The 26,775-nt window shown below is 34.1% G+C and overlaps 1 protein-coding gene across 1 annotated transcript in view; it reads left to right on the top strand.

The window, feature by feature from the left end:
- TBC1D5 (TBC1 domain family member 5) overlaps positions 1-26,775 on the top strand; it is a 430,335-nt gene that overhangs the window by 180,683 nt on the left and 222,877 nt on the right. The window contains exon 4 of the mRNA XM_069475443.1: positions 4,103-4,172. Within this exon, the coding sequence (XP_069331544.1) occupies positions 4,103-4,172 (70 nt within the window). The remainder of the gene's footprint in view (positions 1-4,102; positions 4,173-26,775) is intronic.

Below are 26,775 nucleotides of genomic sequence, written 5' to 3'. Positions count from 1 at the left end.
AATATGGCTATTAAATCATTACAATGTAGATAAAACAACAATAATAGAGAAAATGGACAATTATAAAATTCATGAATTTTCTTTATTGACTTTAGCACTGGCTCTTAGATCTAATGGGTGGTCTTGAATTTTTACCATAAATTACCAGCATGGGAAGGATGGTGGTTACCTGATTCCTGAAATGATGTAATATCCTTAGTGGCTACTATGTTTATGGATGATGCTGAGTCATTATCTTTTGCCTTTACTGTGTGTCAATACATTAATATACTTTATTCATAATTTTTAAAAATCATTTACCTTATAAGGTGTTTTAAATTTCACTCAAATATTTCAGTAGTATATGCAAATTAGTTTAAAAGGCACAAAAGTTTTCAAGGCTCTACACAACTACACCCATAGCTTTTTTTCTGTCGTAGCTTGAACCAACTCATTTTTCCCTCTTACTATTAAATATTCATCTGACACAGTTGGTGACAATTCTCTAACAATTCAGAGATAAAAATCTTATGTAATACTTTTCAGAATTCCTACCTCATGTGATAATAATGCTCTAAAACTCAATGTTTTCAGATGTAAACTGAAGGCACATTTGAGTAGGTATGCTTACTTACAGTGTTATCCTGGTTGTTTTTAACTTAACCTATTTTAAAACCGCTGATTCTCCCTTCATGAACTAGGTATTTGTATATAAAAAATACTACAGAATTAGCATGATTCCATAACACAGAGAGAGAACCTATAAATGCCCTTAGTTAAACATGACTGCAGTTAAAGCTAAAAGGGAGTCCAGAATTCCATTCATTCTGTTTTGAAATTTAAGTTACAAATATATGTATTTTATTGGGTTAATAAGTTAAATCCACGTTTAAAATTACAATTGGAAAATACTTTACATTTTCTTCCTCATTTAAACTAATGCAACTGCCAGCCTATTTTTTTCAAATCAGACAACTTATTTTACTTATGAATGTTATGAAATCAGTTTGCAAAGTTACTACCAATTAATGAGAAATGAATGTTATGTAAATTTCAGACTCTGTGGTCACATATAATTGATGAACTGTTTCTAAAGATATATATTGCACAATGTTACACATATGTATAACACGTATGTATATATTATGCATAATTTATACATGCATTTAAAATGTACTGAGTAAATATATCCAGGTTACTTGACTGGTTAGTTTACATTAGGTATTGAAATACCTTTAAAATCTATTCTAAAAATTTATTCTGTTGTTAAATTACTTTTCAAGCAAGTGAAAGGAAGTCTGTTATATTAAAAACACATTTAGGTATTTGTGCTATTTGATCATTGAAAGGTCTTTGTGTAAGATTACCAACGTATTTATATGTGTGTGTGTGTGTGTGTGATCGGAGAACAGCCTATGCATCCTTGTTACAGTTATGGCTACCTGACAACTTAGTTCAAGAATCAGAATAGCAACTAAAAGTATCATATTAAACTCTCTTGCACCCTCTGTTGTTATTTTTGAGGAACAACGCACATACGTTCCTGTGATTGTATTGTCATTACATTTATTTAAATCCCTGATAGAATTAATACTTATTTTATTATACTTGCCTCCAAATTAGATTGAATGGTATTGTAACATTTGCTTGTAATTCTTCGTTGGGTTTTCCTGTGTTATAGATATGTTTTTATCATATTACAGCCTAATTGAAAGATGAGCCTTTCTGTTTGTCTTTGATTTCTCCTAGTTACCAGTTTTAAGCTGCACACCCGCCCCCCGCCCCAAATGTTTCACACAAATGAAAATCTCTACAGGATGTAGCACATTGTATATACAATTTTCCAAAATTACAGATTCTGTCTGTTCTTTTGTAAACCTTTCAATAGTCAGACAGTTTCCTTCCAAAATAAGAGTCTGGAATCGTCCATACTAAAATTAAGAATTTATAACTGTAAGGAACAGATGTTTTCATAAACATTTGCTATAATTAATTTCAACTAGAGGATTGAGGGAACAAAGCGTTTTTCCCGCTTCAAAACTTTATTGCCTTTTCCCCATATAGCAAACTCTGAAATCTTTTCTCTAATATTGTTAGTGAAACAATTGTACTCCTTTTCGTATGTTTTTGAGAAAGAAAAACTTCTTTTTTTCTTCTTTATGATGTTTTGTACTTTGAAAGTTACATTTAGTGTAATATTTCCATTTGGAAACAGTTGAGAAAACCTTTGTAGTATCTTATGATAAAAACTGGTTGTTTTAAAAACTAAATGTCTTAATTATTTGAAGGATTTTATATTTGATTTGATAAATATCAGCTTAAAGAAAAAAATTCTATTGGCACGATTTTGTATATTTAATCATAATCTTTAGTTTTAAGGAGAAAGAAGCCTCATATTTTAAATGTATAATATAGTGCTTATTCTATACTGATTACGGAATGTTTCACAGGAAATGTCTGCAAGCTGTTAAATAACATGTGCTGTAAGAAATTTCATTTAGCAAGACAGAGACTAATTTTCCTTTAATTTTTTTTAGTTTATTATAATATTAATTTTTAAAAAGAAAATGAAGTGTGTTGTATGAGTAATCTTACTGTATTCATGTTTTCAATGAATTAACAACATATACCCAGCTAGTTTAATTTTAAATATTTAAGTGTTTTTGGATTATTTTCTTCTATAAATTGTCACCATTTTTGAATGATGTAATGCATTTTTAGGATTTTTTGTTTTTTCAAAAAACAAAAAAACCTGGAAGTATATTTTAAAAAATGAGTAGCGTTAGAAGTTTATTAAGTGGGCTAGTCCTCAGCCTCCTGAACACTTTGGCATAGCTGCACATATCTCACCAATTTCTTGAAGAGAACCAGTGTTGTATACTAATCTATCAACTATAAAATGCTTAAAGAAAAATAGGTAGCTGTCATTAAAATTACACTTCAGCTTTCAGTAACCATTTAATGAATAGCATAATTATGTAAGTATAGTACCTTAAGTACTGTACTCAATAATTAAAAATAATCTCATCTTTAAAGTGAAAGCTCTGTAATTACTATTTGACTTAACCAGGGCCACTGTGATGATTTTCGGTGGTACCTTAGATTGTTCAAAGTGGAGTAAAAGTCTAAATTAAAATGGATGAATCATTAGATTATTAAGCTGTAAATATTTTTAAAATGACTATAACCTGATGTTTGAAAGTTACGTTATAGAAATTAGGGGTATAAAATGTAGTCAAATTCTAGTCTTTTTATTTGTTTGAAGATAAATAGTATATTAATAGTAGTATACTATGATTTCATAAAAATTGTTCTTTGTAGTATATATTTAAAAAATTAAGCTGTTAAATTTCTATTAATAATATATATTTTACATTGGGGTATGAGTATGCAATTTTTCAACTTATTTAGTACAATTATTTTTATTTTATTAGTCTTTTAACTGACATATATGAATTTATTCTGAATATGACAGTTTTTTCAGTGAAAATGTTTTTTTCTAAATGTATCATTACAGGAGATACAAATAACTTTTGGTTTTGTTGCTCTTTCATGTTTTAAATTGCTGAACTTTTGACAGTTAAAATTTTATGAAGAGCATTAAGGTATATTAAAAGTTTATTAAAATGTATTCGTGATCACCATCTCCCAGGTCTGCTTTCTGGTTTACCTGTCTGCTTTCTAAGCAAGTGGTGAACTAGGAGCTGGAAAACCTTCTGTACTCCTCTCTTTTGACTGTGTTGCTGATCAGGATTGGTGACTTGATCACTAACAAAAAATTGCCTTTGTTCATAAACATTAGGGTATGGTTAGGTGGTTTATAAATTTTAGTTTGGCTGTGATTCATAAGAAGAAAATGTCTACTATACTTCATTTGTTCCTGTTAGCAATTACTTTGGCAGTATTACTATTCAATGTAGGAGTGGATTGTTTATATTTTGGCTTCAAAATGAATCTTTTTGCCTAAAAAACTTTGAATACAAAAGATAAATTGGGGGAGGGGTGAGTAAATATATGCTTTTTGACTAATATATTGCATATAGCTATCACATAGTAGTTTTTCAACAGAAATAATCAGTTTCATAATCTCCATTATTTCAGTGTTTTAAATTTTGTTTTCCAGGAGATTCAAATAAAAATGGAAGACGAACAAGTTCTACTTTAGACTCTGAGGGGACTTTTAATTCCTATAGGTAGGTGATGAATACATAGATACATAATGTAAAGAATATTGTGTTATGTGATTGCAGATTTAATGAGTAACAGAAAATATAACATCCTAAATTCTTGAGTAAATGAACTTACTGCAGATACCTGTTGTTATTCTATAGTAGGATAATTGGAACAAATGCACATTTAGTATTAAGCTTCATTATAATCTATTTGTGTTTTTTGTTTTTCCAGTATATCTATTACAGTACTAAAGCTTCCTTTTATGTTTCTTGCTAAAACAGAGAACTGCTGACAAGTGCCTAAGAGAGCTTAAAATGTAATTCATAGTTGAATTAAGTGCTGTTTGTTAATATCCTGCTTGAGTTCTTCAGCAAATAGGGCAGTTATATCTCAGTAAGTAATTTTTTACAAAAAGGATATACTAGTTAAGAAAATATGTATTTTACCTAGTCTTTTGTTAATATTCTCCTTGTGATTTGAATTTTGAGTAAAAATGTTTATGATTTTTGTACCATTATAATAGGGAAATCCAGAAAGATGAAAGATTAAGGTATTTTCAGTAGTATTTGAAAATCTGTATACTGAACCAAAGTGGTGTAAGAACTCAGTTGTTTTCTCTTAGGAAAATATATGCAGATTCACTAATAATACATTTTAACATTATAGATAGCAATGCATATTCCTGAAGAAATACTTTAATTGGACTACATTGTCCTTATGATTAATTAGCTCTGATACTTGTGTAACAACACTATAAAATATAGGCAAGAACCACTGTATACTTGAAAACTCATTTGAATATTAAACTGTCTCTTTTTCTATAATAAACATGGCATTTATACTTAGTTTATGTTTTTATTTATATACGTATTCTATATCCTTAATTGGAACTGCATCATTTGTTTCTTCAGATTTCAGGCAAGCTTTTATCATCTAAAGTAGGGGCATGTATACAGAAAGTACTTAATAAGAATGTGGTAAATGTAAAATTTTTATAATTTCTTTATGAATTTTAGAAACGAGATGGTAATTGAAGCACTTGACATCTTTATTTTATACCAGTTGGGGTCTGTATAAATAATCAGTCATTCAAGTGTCACAGATACTACAAAAGGCTTATGTTCCCTTGGTGTTCTGGACGGGTATTATCACAGCAATAAAGCTCAGATGTTGTCATTATATTTTCACTGTATCTATCCTATCTTATAAATGTTGGAATTCTCGAAATCCTTCTTTTAGTCCAGAAGCATAATATAAAGCTTGGATTTGACATATTAAATAATAAGTAGAATCCCCTATCTGAACATGTCATAACTGATAACAGTGATAACAAAAAAAGTGAATATGAAAGATAGTTAAATAAATATTCATGATTTAGCATGTAACTGAGGAATGTTAATATGATAATACATATGAAATCTATGATGGTAATATTATTAGGTATAAATACAGTAAAAACCAAGACAAAAGGAAAAAAGGATATATTTCAAAGGAAGGAAAATCCCTTTATTTGTATATAAATTTTGTTCGTGAATTATATTTTACAATTAACATTTGTAGTTTAGCTAATTATGGTAAATAATGGACATAATATAAAGTTAAGAGAAATGTTTTAATGTGAAGGCACAGTATTATCTTGTAGTTTATTTTGTTCTAGAATAGTTTGAAGATTAAAGTATCAGTATTACTGAATAATAATTATATTTTGAAAGTGAACTCCTAATGCAACTTTGCACAGTAAATACTAATGTTAACCAAATATTTTTAATCAATGCGTATCACCGTGTAATGTTAGGATATTAATTTATTGTTGTAATTAAAAAGGCAAGATAAAAAGCTCAGGTAGTACAGTATGTAAAAGCAGGCTTTTAATAGTTGGCAGGCCAGCACTGCTATTAAATAGTATTATAGTATTTAAGGTGTGAAATGAATATTTTTCAACTTAGTAGGCAATAGTTCTTATAATGAGCTTACTTGTGAATTTGACACTTGGGTTAAATGTAGAATTCATAGAAGTACAGCTCTGGGGTATATTTTCATATTAAGGTTAACTGACAACACCTAGAAATTGTTGCAGAATCACATTAAAATGGCAAGAGAATTGTCAATAAAATTTACTTTTAAAAATGAAAATTATTTTTCTGTTGCCCAGTTTAGCTCTTTCAAACTAACGAGAAATAAGTTATTAGAAAAATACACATTTCAACCCTCAAATATCCTTTTGTATAAAAATTCTGCTTTTGTATGACAATTCTACTTTTGTATTATTTAAACTACCTCAGAAATCCTAGCCTTTATTCACAGTTAGACAACTCAGGCCTTAATTCTATCACCAACATACTCAAGCTGTATATACTTATGTCCAGGATTAAGATTAACTTTAGTTTTTCATTTATAAAATGGGCATTATAGTGTCTAACCTTTTTCCTTCCTGCAACTGTTTTAAAGACTGAGGTAAAATGCATGAAATACAGCCTTTTGAAAATCTAAATGCAAAGCCATGGTAATACTTCTTTTGTGCTCACTTCATATAAATTGGTAACTGTTACCAGTGTTCACCCTCCAGTCCTTGTACCCTTCTGTAGCATATGCTGAGATTTATTAATTGAATCCAGTCTTGAATTGGTTACCCAAATCTATATTATTTTCATTATTTATCTTATTATGGTATTAGACTGTCAGGTTCAAGAGGGCATAGGCTCTGGGGTTTTGTTTGTTTTTTAAAATAATATCTAAGCATAGTATGTTGGTTCAAATCCTGATTCCAACTACTCTGAATACTTAGGACAAATCTTAGCTTTAAGGTCCTAACCTTTGAAGTAGAGATAATAAATTACGGTTGATAATAAAATACAGTTGATAAACTTTGACAAATAAGTTTAATGGGATAATGTCACATGGTAAATGCTAAATAAAAGTTGCTTTTTTGTTCTAGTCAATGTCATTATCATCATTGTTAGCCTTTTGCTATTGTAGAGGTTTTTACAGTGCTCCAATATAGATACCAAAAGGAAGAGAAAAAAAATCTATGTCTTACAGAAAATAACTTTTTTTGTCTATTAGCAGAAAGGGAGCTAAGATCAAATTTAACATGGATCCTGAAACTCTCAATCCGTGATATAGTATTCTAAGTTAAACAGCTGGTAAAAATGAAGGGGAGATGTTTTACTTTACTTTATCTCAAAAAAAAAAAAAAGAAGAAAAAAGAAAGAGTCTCCCTCTGTTACCCAGGCTAGAGTGCTCCGGTGTCAGCCCAGCTCACGCAACCTCAAACTCCTGGGCTCAAGCAATCCTACTGCCTCAGCCTCCCAAGTAGCTGATACTACAGGCTCGCACCACCACGCCCAGCTAATTTTTTTCTATTTTTTAGTAGAGATGGGGTCTTGCTCTTGCTCAGGCTGGTCTCAAACTCCAGACCTCAAGTGATCCTCCAGCCTCAGTCTCCTAGAGTGCTAGGATTATAGGCATGAGCCACTGTGCCGGGCCAAGATGTTTTACTATTAGTGTAAGTTCAGAGATGGATATCTTCAGCTTGACAGATATGTTCTGAAATTTAAAATCAATGGACCCTAATTGTAGCTTTATGTGCCTAATGCTCATAAACCTATTTCTTATAGTCTAGGAGGTTTTACTTTGGATTTTTATCTTCTTGTGGTTTTGTTTTATTGATTCAGATAGAATACAGCTGCATTTAACTCCTAAGCCACCAGTATGATTATTATATGATGCTCGAGTAGTAGACCAGATCTTGTTTTGGAAATTTTGGTTCAAATTTTTGATTGTACATCTCAACTAATTTGCAGATGACATGATAAAATGTGAAATTTATAAGAATTGAGAAGACATTATTAGTTTTATGAAATATGTCTTATACTTTATAAAGGCCACTGTTAACATTTTCTGCTAAATTATATGAGCTTTTTCTATTTATTTACCCATTAAAACTGAGACAACTTTGGTAGGGATGAAAGAAAAGAAGTGGTTTCCTGATTATCAGTTTGCTGTAGATGTTTAACTTGGGGACTGTATCACAGGGCTACCCCTCCCTTCCTCTTCCCAAGGGCAGCTGACCTTCTCCTCGCCAAAAGAGGCAAGCCCCTTGCCAGCACACATGACTACAGACTATTACATTAATCTGTTTAGCTGTAGTACCAGCTGCTTGCATGTTTTTAATTATCTTATTAGATGGTATAACAGTGACCTATGAAATAAATTGAAGGTGAACATTTTTAAACTTTCCTTTTATTACCTTAGGTTTCTAAACATCTTTTTGATTAAATTATAACTTTTTATGAAAGTTCACAGGAAGTCTGTACGGTTTTTGAGTCAGCATGTTTTTTTCAGATATTTAAGGTATAATGCCATAATTCCCAGTATAAAAAATAACTTCATTTTTGCCTCACATTGATAAGATTTAAGTTGTGTTTATGTAGTCAAAAATATATGGTAAACTTGGCTTAATAATCACTTTATTTAGAGAAAACTCAGACCAGTTATTTGGCATTCTCGGGGAAATTCAAAATATTGCTTAATTTTCGCACATCATCCTGCCATTGTATAATGTAAATGGCATAAGATAGAATATAAGTCATTGTAGATTGTTTTAAAATAAATTTGTACATGTTTAACTCTGATTTTCTAGATTCTATTTGTACTGTAATAAATTATCTAGTTTACTCTTATGTATTTTTTCCAACTAAATTTCATGTGGCACCATTTATGAGTGTATTTTCCCAAGCTGTGCTGTTAGGAAAAATGTACTATCTCCTGGATCTTGACAATTGGATACTTTTCAAATAATCATGTGTAAATGCAATGTTGACTTCAAGAGACACAATTCAAAATAATAAAAACCAATGGTTGCTCAGTTAGAAGTCACAGCCAATGAACTGAGGATTATAATAATTTAGTTAGGAACCCTAATATTGAATTAAAAAACAAAAGTTACTTGGATGCAAAAAAGATTGCAAAATACTTCTGTGTGTCTTTATAGTTAATAACACCTACAACTGGGATAGTGCAGTGACTTGAGACTTAAAAATTTATAAAGACTTGAATACTTGTAAACCTCACATTATTTGGTTTTTTAAAGAAAATATTTATACTTTTTGGCTTTTTTTCCTCTAAAAATATTGTATTTCATATTTCAAAAAAATTTTATGGAGGAAGTAAAGGGAACTTATTTCCCTTTATACATTTTGTTTTATTCCTCTTTTAAGGAAAGACAAAAAAAAACATTTGGCTCTAAAGCAGTGGTGTTCCAATTTCTTGATATTGACCAGAACTTCCAAAGTTGCCTCCCTTTCTCTGTATGATATGTTCTATATATATAGCTCACTGAGTCAAAAGGCTATTTAGTTGGTTAAAAGTTTTTAAAAAGTTACAATTGGTATAGCCTTTTGAATCTAAAAGCTAAGCCTTTAAGTCTTTTCAAATACATAAATTTGAACTTTCTTGAATCATTGAGTAAATTTTTAAAATTAGGCTTCAAGTTTTATCACAAAGATTTTTATGTATTCTGTTTACATCAGTGATTTGAGAGGAAAATAATTTAGGAAATCTCTTTTCATCATTTACATTTATTTTTAATATAATACCTGTGACATTTGTATTTAAGAGGATCATACATCTCATTGAAATAACAATGAAACAGTGATTCAAAATATTAGAGGAGAGATAAGAGGACAAAAGCCTACTTTGGACAACAAGATTTAAAATTCAGAAATCTGGGTTCTTGTTATACTTGTAGAATGATACAACTTTGTTAATCTTGTTATTTTTAATAATATGGGCTCATTAGAATCAATTTATTTGCTGTGAGTTATACTAAAGATAATGGATAACAACCTAAATCTTTCATCCTTCTTCCCCCCACCCAGTCTTTTTAAGCTCCTAAGCCCTTGCCATTTTAATTACTTTTCCAGGGTTTCGTAGCTTAGCAAATGAAGAGGAGGAAGGTGGGCCCAGAATCAGGCCTTCTTTCCTGATTCCTAGAGCATTGCTTTTCTGATTTTGGTGTTGCCTGTATTTTATTGAGAATCTATATAATTTGAAGAAGTTCTTAAGAATAAGTACATGATTTAGAGAAGCAATTTGGAAACAGCACAAAGATGACTAAAGTTTACATCTTCCCTCTACTTATTGACTATGTGACCTAAGGTAAGGTAATTAACCTCTCTGATTCCTAATTACCTCATCTGTAGAACTGGGATGTTAATAGCATCTATATCATAGAGTTGTAGGGAGCTTACCTATAAAATACCTGGCCCAATCATCTAACACATAGTGGGTAACAAATGTTAGTTTCCTCACCTTTCCTTTCCCTCTCTCTTTTCTAAAATTTCCTTTAAGTTTTAATCAACCCTTTCACCTGACAAAGTTGACCTTTGCCTCAGAAAAGTTTTAAAAAATTCTTTCTAGTTCTAAAGTGGCAATAAATGAGTACTTTAAGATTCAGATGTATCTATCATTATCTATAGATTATATAGGAGGAATTTTTTGTATAATCTCTTATATTTAGCCTCACAATCCCATTATCATATTTTCTTATTTCTTGTTTCTGTATTTGTTTAAGAAGCACCACAAGCTTTACAGTTACATGATAATTTCAGAGAGCACAAAATGTGTAACCTTTTCATTTTTCAGAAACTAAAGTCAGACTATTACCTTTTGTTCTTATCTCCATAATGGAGCCTCCTTTGAGAGAAGGGGAAAAATATTCACATTTGAATAATGAGTATATTTTCTTGAAGTAACTTTATTATTTTTCTGATAGTGGAACTGGTCAATATCTGTACTTCTTCATAATATACAATCTCTCTGAAATAATTATTGATTACTTAGGCTCTGAAAATGTTACCTTACATTTAAAAAAATTAACTGATTTGTTTGCATTTACAGCCTCAATTACCAATCCACACTGGCTTGAGCATACATGTTATAGTTTGGGTTTCTTTCCTTGAGATACTCCTTCAAGCCTTTTTTATAATCTGTACCCAGGCTTTAGGGGGAAACTTTTTCATGTTTGTTTATTTACATAGTCAGCTGAAAGCCTGATCATCCAAGGCTGTGTAAATGTTTATCTTTGAAAAGACAGGCACACATTTGAAATATGAGGATAAGCTGCTCCAAGTCAATCAGCACTGAAGTCCCTTCCCTTGGACACACTTCTCTTTTCCCCTGGTGTTCCCAGGTGAAATGCCTTGCTGTCAGCCCGGTGGGTCACTGTTTGTACTATTAATATACATTATTATGCTGCACTGTTTGGATATGGTGGTGAAATATACCAAGTCTATTAAATATTCGCTATAACTTGAGAAGATAATGCATAGAATTAGGGTTCAAAAGTGGGAAGTTAGAAATCTTTTTTAAAATTTATAGTTAGCTTGCTTATTTACTCATTGGTCTGCTTTATAAACATAGCTCTGTGTAATATTTAATTTCTGGTTTTTTATTTCATGGACAATTTATAAGAAAGAAATGGTTTAAGGGAGAAATTTTCACAGAATATTGTAGTAGAAATTGGTATTGAATATTTGTCTATTTTCTATATCAGATTGCCTTGCCCATTGCAATGAAGTGGCAATAGTTAGTATATATTCTCATTTTAATTTTTTTCCTTTTTTAAAAAACTTAATAAATTTAGGGGGTACAAGTTGAATTCTGTTACACACATATATTGTATAGTGGTGAAGTCTGGGCTTTTAGTGTACCTATCACCCAAATAGGGTACATTGTACCCCAAAGATAATTTTTCATCTGTCATCTGCTCCAGTCTCTCCCCCGTCGAGTCTGCAACGTCTGTTATACCACTCTGTGTGTCCTTGTGTAGCCATAGTTTACCTCTTATCTATAAGTGAGAACATGCAGCATATACTCTGTTCTGTTCCTGACTTACTTCACTTAGGATAGTGACCTCTAGTTCCATGCACATTGCTACAAAACACATTATTTATTTCATTCTTATCAGTGAATAGTATTCCATGTCTCATTTTATTTTTAATCCAGACTTTCACAAGTGTTTTTCTGACATTTGTTTATATATTTTGTTTTGGTTCAGTCATTCTGCATATCTTTATTGTACACTCATTATGTATAAAACACAGCCCTTGAGGTACTCACGATCTATCAGGGAGGCAAACATGGAAGGGAGTAACATAGATTATGACTAGTGTGATAATGGAAGCATTTATCAAGAACCAGGGGAAGGCCGGGCGTGGTGGCTCACGCCTGTAATCCTAGCACTCTGGGAGGCCGAGGTGGGCGGATCGTTTGAGCTCAGGAGTTCGAGACCAGCCTGAGCAAGAGCGAGACCCCATCTCTACTAAAAATAGAAAGAAATTATATGGACAGCTAAAAAAAAATATATATATAGAAAAAATTAGCCGGGCATGGTGGTGCATGCCTGTAGTCCCAGCTACTCCGGAGGCTGAGACAGGAGGATCGCTTGAGCCCAGGAGTTTGAGGTTGCTGTGAGCTAGGCTGACGCCACGGCACTCACTCTAGCCTGGGCAACAGAGTGAGACTCTGTCTCAAAAAAAAAAAAAAAAAGAACCAGGGGAAGATCAAATGGAATAATTATAATTGAAGATTGAGGTGGTAGGTGTTAGGAAGAAGATCTGTTTGCTAGGTGTTCTAGCAGGGCAGGAGTTTTCAGGGAGATAAACAATATGAGCAAAGACAGTCTTCATTTCCTACTCTTTAGTAATGCATTCTTTTGGGTTTCTTTTGCAGTAATATGATGGGTAGAATTCAGTTTGTCAACCCCAATAACAAAAAGAGAAATTCTCCAAAGATATTGAGTTTATTTGGGAATGTGCAGGGGATTTCCAGATCTGCGATATGCAGGCTATGGGGACCACAGGCATATCCAAAGAGGTTGAGGCAAGGAGGAGCTTTTAAAGGAACAAGAGAGAAGCACATGTAATTGGTTTTGAAACATAGAGAACATGATTACAGGGGCTTATTGCAGGAGTTGACACCAGTTCATTAATGGCGACAGTGTGTCAGGCAAGTGTTCGTGTGTATCAGCTAACTGTCCTTTTGACTTGTAGCAAGCTGCAGTTTAGAAAATCCTTGGCAGAAGTTCTTCTTACAGGCATGTGTGCATAAGAGCCCTTCAGAGAGTCTTTGTATTAGTTCTTATCATAGACATGAAGGCCCTTCCTTCTTAACCTCCCAATCTTTATAATTTTATAGATGTTCCTCAGTATCCTCAGTGTATTAGTTCTAGGACCCCAGGGATACCAAATTCTGCAGATGCTGAAGTCCAGCAGTCAGCCCAACAGAACTGAGGATAGGAACAATTGGCCCTCCCCATCCATGGGTTCTGCATCCCAAGAGTACTGTATTCTCAATCTTGTAGTTGGTGTAATCTGTGGTTGCAGAACCCCATGGATATGGAGGACCGACAATATTTTTGTTAGAGTTTGACACAAGTGACTCCGTTTTGATTCTGACAGCTTTCACAGTTGGACTTAGTGACAAAATGATGCCCTTACCTATAAAGACAGCTAATGTAACCCACTCAACATGCGTATTTTCATATGCATCTATTTCATTGTGGTAAACCTTTATTGTGACAGTACTAAAGTTTTAAAATTCAGTATATCATAGATGTTTGATATATTTGAATCTTTGATCAAAAAATTTAACTAGGAGTTGAAAATGTGAACCTTTAAATCACACAAAATTATTATGAACTGTTAAATAGTTGATAATGATACAAATGAGAATGAGTATAATGTGTCTAGAAATATGAGAAAATCAATAAAGTAGCTATGGAATAAGAAAATAGGCTGCTAATGAGAGAATACTTGAAATTTAAAAGATGTCCTAGTATCATCTGAACATATAGATATAATTTTCATTCCATGATTACAGATGTAATGTTCTGAGATAGATGTAGAAGTAGTTTAGACTGGTTTACATAATCTCCAAAAGTTTCAAAGACTATATACCAATATACTCATTCAGATTAGAAACTATTAATAATTAGATGACATGCCCAAGTGTCTCAACCCATTAGAACCAAAACAAGATAGTTGAACATTATTTCTTAACTCTTAATCCAATTTTTTTCTTAATCCAATTTTTTAAAAAATATACTTCCAAGTCTTAAAGTTCTTTTGACCAGCATAGCTCTACTATCGTAGAACTAGACACAGACTTCTTATTTGGATTTTGTTCAGTCCATAGTAAAAAGTTCACAATCTCCAAGATTACTATTATTTGCTTGACCCTCCCCTCACCTCACCACAAGGCAACACCCAGAGCCTGCTTCTCTCCTTTGTATTCTATGTAGACTGAACAGGGACCATTTTTCCATATGAGGTATTAGGGAGAGGATGGAAGGGAGTGGAATAAATACATAAAGCCAGAGTTCTCTGTGTGGCATTTTTATCACTGCTTCCATCCCGTTTCTCCTGCTGCCACCTGGGCTGCTGATGGGTTCTAGAGAAAGAACTCCATTTTCCTGCCTCTACATCTCTAGATGCCATTTCTAATAATAATGTTTTAAAAAGTGCTATAGCAAAATGAGAATTTTCTTGTGCTAATTTTATAGTTGAATTTCATGTAACAGCCTTATAGAATCACCTCTTTGGTTCATAAAAAAATATCTGTGGTCATATAATTAACTTTTCTGTGATATCCATTTGGGGATATCTGAATTATTGAGTATATGGATAATGGAATAGCAAATATAAAATACCAAAGGCCTTTTTGTCAAGTCAGGACTAGATTTGGGTTCTACTGAAGTAAGTGAACTTTCAAATATATGATATAAAATTTCAGCAGTGGAGAATACTTATGCCTAAGATGGGGCATTTTATAAAATAATTTAATTTTGGCAAGGAGATAATGAGAAAATGGTTAATCTTCACTGTGATTTGAAGCAACTGTTTTAAAAATTAGTAATAAAAATACTACTCCTACTGGTGTTCTAGCCTACATGGGAAACAGAGTAGGGACTTGAATTAGGTTTCCATACCCTTCTCTCCTGGTAGGCCAAATGATTTAGTGACCTCCCCCAACCTTCTTTCTTTCTACCCACAAGAAAAGGAATTTTTCCCCATCTTTTCTTTGAATGTACAGTAACACATCTGGCACATCTGTTATTTAAAGATCACATTTCTGATAGCTTCAGCCAACTGGAGTATAATCAGAAACTTAGAAATAGGGGGGAATATTAGAATGCCCCCAAAAATCTGTTTATCAAAATATATTTAATCCTAGGAAATCCCTACCAATCCTTAGCTTCTTCCACTTAGTCTTATTTCTCAGTGCCCCTTTTTGATTAAAAAAGATGGTAGTTTAAGATGTTAAAATAGGCTAAAATATATGATAAGTGTAAAAACTAGTTTTTTGTCTTTATATTTATCAAGACAAATTAGACTGAGCAAATGACAAAGGGGCATAAATTTGAGATTGCTTAAAAGCTAGTACATAATTGTAAACAAATTGATAGCTGATAACCTGACAACTATAGGACATGAGAGAAATACCACTAAAAACACAGTGGAGAGCTCTGTAAGCAAAGCAGTTTGTTATTCAATGTAGGGGCAAATAGCCATGCATTTTCCAAGTGTATTACCACATCTGGACAAAAATTACTTTTAAGTCTTGGGGATGTTTTGATGTTGATTTTTATGTTGATGGAAGAAAGTTGCTTATATAGCATTCGTTGACCTTTCATCATGCCAGGTAATTGAGGTATTATAGTACTGTATGCAATCATGGTTTTAAAATTAGTGGGATTTTTTCTTTTTAATTATAATTGAGTGAAATTTTCTAGTAGCCTTTTGGTAGAGATGTTTTCTTACCTTTTCAGAGGCTGTATGAAATTGTTTTCCCAGGTACATTAATCCAAACAAACTTAAAGTACATAATTACCTTTACACTGAAGTTTATCACATTTATCTTCATTTTAAATTATCCTTCCCAGGTTCTTGTAGCCAGTCTGTTGCTAAGCATGTTAGGTTCATGATCCAAATCTTGGGTCTAGTTCTTTCTCCATCATTGACCATTTTGGTAATCAATAGAAGTAATACTGTCATCACTAAAGTTTTGCTTTTCTAACTTTCATGTTTGTGTGTATGTGTGTGTGAGTGAGTGAAAAGGGAGGTGGGAAGAAGCCGGGGAAAGGGGAGTAGAGACAGAAACAACCACAGGAAGAGGCACTGAGATGGACACAGAAAGAAAAACGATTACATCTATGTCTGATAGTCTTATTAGTAGCACCATTCATTTAGAATAATTATATACTGTATTATAGCATCTCCTATGGAATTCCATTGATTTATTTAGCCACGTGTATTATTTAACTTTTAATGTTTGTTTTCTTTCCCAATTATATTATACACAAGTATGTATTGTGTATATATATCTTTATATACCCTGTACCTTTTTATTTTTATTTATTTATTTATTTTTTTTTGAGACAGAGTCTCACTCTCTTGCCTGGGCTAGAGTGCCATGGCGTCAGCCTAGCTCACAGCAACCTCAACCTCCTGGGCTTAAGCGATCCTCCTGCATCAGCCTCCCAGGTAGCTGGGACTACAGGCATGCACCACCATGCCTGGCTAGTTTTTTCTATTTTTAGTTGTTTGGCTAATTTCTTTCTATTTATAGTAGAGATGGAGTCTCGCTCTTGCTCAGGCTGGTCTCGAACTCCTGAGCTCAAACAATCCTCCTGCCTCGGCTTCCCAGAGTGCTAGGATTACAGGCGTGAGCCATCGCACCCACCCCAACCCTATAGTTGTTACTTTAAAAAAATGAATGTATATGTGAGTGAATTGTTATTATCCTTAAAACATTTTTAGCTTCACTGTCCAATATAGGAGCCACTGATGACATGAGGCTATTCAAATTTAGGTTTTAATTAATTAAAATAAAATAATATATGTAGTTCCTCAGTCACATTAGCCATATTTCAGCGCTTAGTGGCTATGTGTGATTAGTGGTTGCCACATTGGACAGTCAGATACAGAGCATTACTGTCATCTCAGAAATTTCTGTTGGATAGTGCTGATCTAGAGGTTGTCTAGTAAATGTTAGATTCAGTTAAAATATAACGCATTTTAGTCTTTTTAAGAGAAAGTATTTATTCTAAGCATACTTACATTTCTGTATGTGTAATACCCTGCTAGTCAAGCCAGTCTTGGAAAACATGCCTTAAGACTGCAGTCCCCAGCTCCTGTTAGGGACCTGGTTTCAGAGTTCTGCTGTACTATCCACCCCCCTCCCACCCTCCTAGCAACCAACTTTGGAAAAATTGTCTTTCATGAAACTTAGGAATGGGGTGGGGGGTGTGCACAACAGGAGAGAACAGTAGGTGAGCAAGTGAAGCTTCATCTGTATCTATAGCTACTCTCTATCCTCACATCACTGCCTGAGCTCCGCCTCCCACCCCCACCCACCTCTCTCACCTATCTGTAGAAAAATTGTCTTCCATGAAACCGATCCCTGGTACCAAAAGGTTGGGGACCGCTGCCTTAACAGAGAGGATTAACTTTTTGTTTTTCCCTCTTGAGACAAGGTCTCGCTCTGTTGCCTGGGCTAGACTGCTGTGGTGTCATCATAGTTTATTGTAACCCCCAACTCCTGGGCTCAAGGGATCTTCCTGCCTCACCCTCCTGAGTAGCTGGGACTACAGGCACCGCACTACCACGCACATCTAATTTTTAGATTTTTTATAGAGATAGTATCTTCCTTTGTTGCTCAGGCTGGTCTTGAACGTCTGAGCTCAAGTGATCCTCCCACCTCGATCTCCCAAAGTGCTAAGATTACAAGTATGAGCCACTGCGCCTGGCCAAGAGTAACTTTTAATTAGGACATCAGATTTTACTAAATAAATGCCTATTTCTAAATTTCTAGAAAATAATTTGTTCCCGATTCTGTAAGCATTTTCTTTACAGTATTGTTTCTATTACAGACTATGTGGCAAATTTTGTCATATTATAGAAAGTTAGACATAAAGCCCATGTCAGTTATGAATATCAAGGTAAATGAAGTGGAGGAGGGGTAGAAAGAAGGTGAGGACGGTCTGCAGGGACAAGTCTCAAAAGAAGACAATTTTTCCTTACTTGCTAATAATTACATAGGAAACATTAGTAAACAATGGAATATAAAATATATTCACTCCAGACAACTTCACAGAGATTATCTCTATGAGGATCCTTTTCTCTCCTCATTTCTAAATGCTGATTCTTTCATTAGTAATATAATTACCTTTTTTATGTGTCTAAATTTTTATAAAATTTTTAAAAAGATTTTTATGAAATTAAAAAGCTTGTGATAATCTGGGAACGACACCAATTGCATATCAGACTGAGGTGGGGGGGAGGGGATGGGGGTATGCCTACACAATGAATGCATTGCTCACCGTTTGGGGAGCGGTAACACTTGAAGGTGCTGACTCGGGAAGGGGGCGTGGGGAAGGGAGGGATATATACCTCATGATGGGTGCAATGTGCACGACCTGGGGAACAGACACGCCTGGAGCTCTGACTTGGGGGGACAGGCGGTACAGGAGCAACGTATGTAACCTGCAATTCTGTATCCCCCATAACAAGATAAAATAAAAAATAAAAAGCTTGTGATATAGCATTTCTTGATTCCTTTTATGAAAGTATGGTTATTGAATTTACCTACTTCATATGACACTGAATTTAGAGGCTTTAAACACTGTATTTTGATGAAAATAATACATTAATAGAAAAGAGTACTGGCCAAGCACAATGGCTAACAACTGTAATCCAGCACTTTGGGAGGCCAAGACAGGAGGATTGCTTGAAGCTAGGAGTTCGAAATCAGCCTGGGCAACATAGTGAGACCTCATCTCTACAAAATATAAAAAAATTAACTGGATGTGGTGGCACACACCTGTAGTCCCAGCTACTCTGGAGGCTGAGCAGGAAGATCACTTGAGCCTAGGAGTTCAAGGCTGCAGTGAGCTATGATTGCACCACTGTACTCCAGCCTGGGCAACAAAGTGAGACACTGTCTTTAAAAATAAAAATAAAAATACCACAGAGTATTATATCTGATAGTCCATAACTGTTATAACTCAGTTCTTTGTGTTCTTGTGGATATTGAGGTAGAGATTTCTCAATTCAGAGTTCAGTTCAAACCAATTCAAAACATTATCTCAAATTAATTTAGCAAACCTCTAGGCTTTGAACTATTCTTTGCCTTTGTTTCAGTGGAGCTTCATCATATGATAACATATTTCACCTAGACATATGAAGAAATCCATTTTAAGCTTGTGGATAATTGTGTGTTCTATTTGTGTATGTGTGTGTGTGTCTGTCTCTCTCTCTCTGTATATATATATATATGAATGATATGCCCTGATTTTTTTCATTATGGGAGGGGGAAAAAAAGCTTTAAATAAAAGTAAGTTTTAAAAAATTCCTGATACGAGAAGCAAAAAAGCCAGTACAGTTTCTAATTGCCTTTTAGAGACTCTGAGTTCCCTCATTACCTGTGATTTAAGCTAAAAATGAGGTAATTATAGATAACATCAGTGTTTATCTGGTTGATCTTGGCACCTGCAGTCCTAATGTTGTAGCTTACCCATATCTGGTGCCACGCTTTACAGTCTGATGCTGACATACCTAATTTACACTTTTCATATTTCCATTGATTTTAAGTTAGATGTTCCTTGTTCTATTTGAATAGTATTTTCAAAATCATACTTTTAAAATGACATAAAAGTATGTACTCTTTTAAATATATTGAAATTATGGTATAGTCCTTTTATTGATAGAAATCTTTCATTAATATATTTTGGTATATATTAAAAACAGATTTAAAAATTTATTGTCTCCTTTTTTCTGTATGTTTGACAAAATGAATGTGATCATAATATGGCAATTTTTCAAATATTGGCATGCATTTTAGGATTATAAAATTGTATAAATCTTTTTGTGTTAAGTTCAGCTTTCTTACCTTGTACTTCCGCAGCTTCAGATATTCTACCCATGTAATTCTAATCTAATCCTTCTTGGAGGTCACCCTCATCCTGCCCTGGCCTTTTGGTTCCATTATCTCTCTAGTCAAATCTCAATAAGATGATCACGGTTGGTTGGCTGACCTGGTAAACTGCATGGGTCATATCTGAAAGCTTCCTCTACCATGCTCCTTTATTACCACACCTCCCAGACAGCCAGAAGCGTGTCCCCTCCCTTTCTTTCTTCTCCCCTCTCTTTGACCTTTTGGACTTCCCCAGGGTGATAACTTCTTTTCTTATCCACTTAGCAATTTCATTATCAGTAGAAGCCTAAGTAGCTCTTCCTAACGCCTCAGTAGCTCTTCCTAACCAAGTGTTAAAGATCTTCACTACTAGATTATATGTAGCCTCTGAATGCTTTGCCATTGCTGTAGTTGTTTGGATTTTTAAAGTTAGTCCCATGGAGACGTTGTTCTCTGTCCAAACAATGCCTGAAAATGGGGTAGAAGCCATCATATAACTATTTATTTTATAAATAAAATTAGTGTTTTCTGTAGTGCATCACCATTTGGGACAGTGGTTCAGAAATTTTCTAGTCCTAAATTAGCACATAATTTAGTCATTTATGAATCATTTAGGTTACAAAAGTATTTAAAAAATTTAGAAGGAACTAACTAGTTTCATACCATGTTTATGTGCATATCTTGGGAAAATACTATATCAAAATATATGATTAGAAATAGATATCTCTTTATAATCCTCAGCTGTATTTATTCACTGCATATCCTAATTGATTTCCATGTCAAAAAAGCCATTACAGGAGGCTTAACTACCTAAATAGGTATTCTTAGAAGACATCAACTGCTGCTGCAAAAGTTGATTTCATTTTTTGAGAAACAATTGCAACATTCACAGCCAACTTATTTAATCAGTCACAGTGTTCTTTTCAGAGGAGCACAGGTGTAGGTTCAGAGTCCTTTTCAACACAGTGCTTCCAGGGCAGCCATGATTAATCTGTCTCCATTGGCGAGAGAAGTGAAATCTACCCATCTCTGCCTCTTCCTGCTTAGATGCTGATTGTTTTCAGGGACCCAGTATCTGCAAGGTAGAGTAGTTGCCACTAGATGGCACTAACGCTTTGTTAAAGGAGTCTTAGGGCCCATGTCTCCTAACCTTTTAAAGTTTTACGCACCTAAATGTCCCACGTTGTTCTTAGCCACCTGTAACAACTGTCTTTAACTTATCTTCTCATTTGAACTTATCAGGTGAAAACTTACCTCTATGTGCTTGGACTTGATATTAAAAAACTAAAAATCTGAGGGAAAAATCATATAGGCACATTTCTCTCCTGCTTTGTTGCCAGAGATCATTTTTACCCTCGATATCTAGAGTATCATGTTCCCCTTTAGTGCTACTTGTCTTCCATATTATTCTAGAAAGATAATTTTCCTAATTCTCATTTTTTTTCTCTTGACAAGTTACTAATTTTTCTGAACCTTAATTTCCTCATTGATAAACACAGTTTAAAAATACACACCCTAATAGAGTTCCTGTAGAGGTTAGAAGTGATTTACACATCATATCATAAATGGGTTTTTTAGCATTTTAATGGCATCATTGTCAGACCTTTGCTATTCAGGCACACACTGTATTTTTTGTTTGTCAGACAAACTTTAGCAACTACCTTTCCTTTATTTTTTGTTAATTAAATGGAAAAATTGCAGTATTGACTCCCATATTTTTTATTCTTTTCCCATGTCTTCCTCCAAGTTCAGGAGCCGGTCCACCATTCATTATTTGTGATTGTAAAAAACTTTCATTTGGTCCAGCTACCCTAAAAGTGCCAAACTTTTCAACATTTTGCCCTCTGGGGTCTGTTTAACCTTTGATAGCTCAATTCCTGGGAGTAGTATTTAAGTGCCTATGGTGCTACTATTATTTCATATCCTGAGTTTTAATATTTAAGTATAAAACCATTTCTCCTTCCTTTGTACTGCCAGTGTTTTGCGTTAGTCATTTTATTGTTGGTCTACATATCCATCTGTCCATTCCTTAACTTCATACGTTTTAAGAAGTATCTCTGTGAGTGTTAAGCACATAGTAGGCACTTAATACATGTTTATTATATTTACTCTGTGTCACAGTTTATTGAAGAAACACTATTCCATAGAAGAGAAAGGCAATTAATATATTATTTGTGGCCTTTATACTCCTCTGTTGTTAGAGCTGTTCATCAGTTTGAGATGTTATGCCTTAATTAGAACTGTAAGTGCCTCTGAATAAATTTAAATGATTGTAAATTTCAGAGATAATGTTTCCAATTCACATGCCTCAGTCTCCTTTTCTCTGTACCAACACTGTAATCAAGGTACACGTTCTTATTTAAGCTAACAAATAATTATCCTTCATTACGTAAGTAGTATGTAAGTTGACCTTAAAAGCCTGCTTAACTTGACAAGATGGCAATGAATCTAGCCACCAGCTGTGCCTGTACTTTTACAATTTCTTGGTACTTGTGAATAGAAGCTGATTTTGGAAAAAACTTTAGAAGTCATTGCTTCATACTTCTTTCTCTAATCTGGACTTATTCGTGTTTTCAGACCATGGAACTTCATGGTGTCTCACAAATTATGATTCCTTTTGGTTTCAAAATACTGTACATTTGAAATCTATGCTTTTTCACAGATCACAAGCTATTTAAACATACTTATGGATTCTGAGATGTATAGGCATACCTCAGAGATATTGCAGGTTCAGGTCCATACCACTGCTGTAAAGCAAATCAAATTATTATTATTATTATTATTATTATTATTTTGGTTTCCTAATGCATGTAATAGTTATGCTTATACTGTCATCTATAAAATGTGCAATAGAAAATGTCTAAAAAAAAGTACATAGCTTAATTTAAATTTAAATGCTGATGATCATCTAAGCCTTCAGTGAGTTGTAGTCTTTTTGCTGGTGGAGGATCTTTGGAGTGAATGGCTGCTGGCTGATCAGCATGGTGGTTGCTTAAGTTTGGGTCGCTGTGGTAATTTCTGAAAATAAGAGAACAGTGAAGTGTGCCACATTGATGGACTGTTCCTTTCACAAAAGATTTCTCTGTAGCTCGTGGTGCTGTTTGACAGCATTTTACCCACAGTAGAACTTCTTTCAAAATTGGAGTCAGTCCTCTCAGACCTTCCCACTGCTTTATCAACTAAATTTATGTAATATTCTAAATCCTTTGTTGTCATTTCAACAGTGTTCACAGCATCTTCACCTAGAGCAGATTTCATCTCAGAAAACCATTTTGTTTGCTCATCCACAGAAAGCAACTCCTTATCCATTATAGTTTCATCATGAGATTGCAGCAATGCAGTCATAATCTTCAGGCTTCACTTCTAATTCTCGTTGTCTTGCTATTTCCACCACATCTGCAATTACTTCTTCCACTGAAATCTTGAACTCCTCAAAGTCATCCATGAGGATTGGAATCAACTTCTTCCAAACTCTTGTTCATGTTGACATTCTGACCTCCTCCCCTGAATCACAAATGTTCTTAAGGATACCCAGAATGGTGAATTTTTTCTAGGTTTTCAATTTACTTTGCCCAGATACATCAAAGTTATCACTGTCTATGGCAGTGATAGCCTTACAAAATGTATTTCTTCAGTAATAAGACTTGAAAGTCAATATTATTACTCCTTGGTCCATAGGCTACAGAATGGATGTTGTGTTAGCAGGCATGAAAACAGCATTATTCTCCTTGTCCATCTTCATCAGAGCTCTTGGGTAACCACATACATTGTCAACGAACATTAATATTTTGAAAGGAATCTTTTTTTCTGGTCAGTAGGTCTCAACAGTGGGCTTAAAATATTCAGTAAACCCTACTGTAAACAAATGTTGTGTCATCCTGGCTTCTTCCATTTATAGAACATAGGCAGAGTCAATTTAGCATAATTCTGAAGGACCCTAAGATTTTCAGAATGGGAAATGAGCACTGGCTTCAACTTAAAGTCACCATCTGCATTAGCCCCTAACAAGAGAGTCAGCCTTACCTTTGAAGCTTTGAAGCCTTGAAGCCAGACATTGAATTCTCCTCTCTAGCTATGAAAGTCATAGATGGCATCTTCCAGTAGAAAACTGTTTTGTCTATATTGAAAATCCGTTTAGTGTAGCCACCTTTATCAGTGATTTTAGCTAGATCTTCTGGATAACTTCCTGCAGCTTCTCCATCAGCACTTGCTGCTTCACCTTGCACTTTGATGTTCTGGAGACAGCTTCTTTCCTTAAATCTCACGAACCAGCCTCTGCTAGATTCAGATTTTTCTTTTGCAACTTCCTCATCTCTCTTAGTTCACAGAATTCAAGAGAGTTGGTCCTTGCTGTGGATTAGGCTTTGGCTTGAGGAATGTTGTGACTAGTTTGATCTTCTATCCAGAGCACTCAAAATTTCTCCCTGTAAGGAACAAGGCTGTTTTGCTTTCTTATCATTCATGTATTCACTGAAGTAGCAGTTTTGATTTCCTCTAAGAACTTTTTTTTTTTTTTTGCATTCACCACTTGGCTGTTGGCACAGTAGACCTAGCTTTTGCCCTAACTTGGTTTTTGACATACCTTCCTTACTAAACTTAGTAATTTCTAGCTTTTGATTTAAATTGAGAAATGTAAGGCTATTCCTTTTACTTGAACACTTAGAGACCCTTATAAGGTTATAATTAGCCTAATTCCAATATTGCTATGTGTTAGGAAATAGGGATGCCCAAGGAGAGGGAGACAGGGAATACCTGGTCAGTGGAACAGTCAGAAAACAGATAACATTTATCAATTAAGTTTGTTTTCTTATGGGTGTGGTTCTTAACACTCTAAAACAATTAGATTAGTAACATCAGAAATCACAGATTACCATAACAAATATAATGAAAAAGCTTGAAATATTGTGGGAATTACCAAATGTGACAGAGACACTAAGTGAGCACATGCCGATAGACTTGCTTGATGCAGAGTTGTCACAGACCTTCAATTTGTAAAAACTGAAATGTCTGCAAAGTGTAATAAAGTGAAGTGACATAAAATGAGGTATGCCTGTGTTCTTCTAATGTACTTATGTACTCATTACTGATCTCATCTTTGAGCATTGTTGAAAACTATATAAAAACAAAATTTTAACAATATACCATATATCATCAGTATATATGTGCAATTGTTTAGAAATAGAAAATATTTAGAAAATTATAAGTAATGCAGGTGGATTAAAGTGGTTAACAAAAGCCACATGATTCAGTCAATATTTCTTTGATCTTGGAGTGGCTAAGAATTACTTACACAATGGAAAACAATGGACAGAGCAAGAAGAGAAAATAATGTTAGATTTTTTATTTATTTATTTTTTATTTTTGTGAAACAGAGTCTGACTCTGCTGCCTGGGATAAAGTGCCATGGCATCAGCCTAGCTCATAGCAACCTCAGACTCCTGGCCTCAGGAGATCCTCCTGCCTCAATCTCCCAAGTAGTTGGGACTACAGGCATGCACCACCATACCTGGCTAATTTTCTTTCTATTTTTAGTAGAGACGGGGGTCTCGTTCTCGCTCAGGCTGGTCTTGAACTCCTGACTTCAAGTGATCCTCCTGCGTCAGCCTCCCAGAGTGCTAGGATTAGAGGCATGAGCCACCATGCCCATCCTGTTAGATCTTAATTATAGACAAAAAGCTTCAGTTTGTTGAAAATCAAAACAATTGGGTTAAAAAATTGGCTGACACAGGTAGGATGATTTTAATGTATGAAAAACTTTTCTCTTGGGTCAATAATAAGGCACACTAACATAAAAGCAGTATTATAATCATTAACAATAATATTTTTAAAAGTATTATATGCTGGATATCCTTCTGAGGGCTTTTCTATATTCTTTTAATTCTCACAATAATTCTTTGAAGTAGGTGCTATTATTGTTCCATTTAAAGATGAGGAAACTAAGACATAGGGAGGTTAAGAAACTTGTTCATGCTGGCATTTCTAGTAAGTAGCTAGTAAGCTGTGCATTTTTTCTGACTTCATGGCTGTCTTTTTGATACCAGGAGTGTGGTTCTGATGTCCGTGCTCTTAACCATTATCCTGTACTGCTAAAAGTGGGCAAAGAACAAGAACGGAAGTTTTGAATAACCTAAAAGCATGAAAATTTTTCAGTTTCACTAATGATACAAATGCAAATTAAAATAAAAACAATTTTTTTTTGTTTGTTTTTTTTCCTAACAGAGGGATGAGAATAAGAAATTTTCAGGGAGTGGTGGTGGAAATCCATTGCTTTTAGCATGGGGTTGGAATGTGTGTCCCTTAACTTAACTAGAAGCCCCTCATGGCAGAAAGCTTGGTGTGATTAGGGATCAGGGCCACCAGGTTAAGACTGGAAGTCTGCTAATGGCTGTAGGGAGTGTTCCATTGTTTTGGGTCACTCTGCTGGAATTGGGTGGAGAAGATGCATCTTGCTCCATGGTCAGTTTTTGAACTTTATGTATGCAGTCGGTTATGTTCATGACTCTGAGCATAGTATGCGAGGCTATTCTTTCTCAAAATGAGTGGGGCCTTGCTAGTGACAACTGCGTGTATATAGAAAGATTGTTGAGGATTTTAGTGGCTTTATATGTAGGAAATCTCTCTAGCAGAGATTGGTGCTAGGGTTTCTTT

Source organism: Eulemur rufifrons, chromosome 7 (genome assembly GCF_041146395.1).
Source record: "Eulemur rufifrons isolate Redbay chromosome 7, OSU_ERuf_1, whole genome shotgun sequence".
In the NCBI taxonomy this organism is placed as follows: domain Eukaryota; kingdom Metazoa; phylum Chordata; class Mammalia; order Primates; family Lemuridae; genus Eulemur; species Eulemur rufifrons.
The sequence above is the reverse complement of the archived record's forward strand: the minus strand, read 5'-3'. Positions and strand labels throughout refer to the sequence as shown.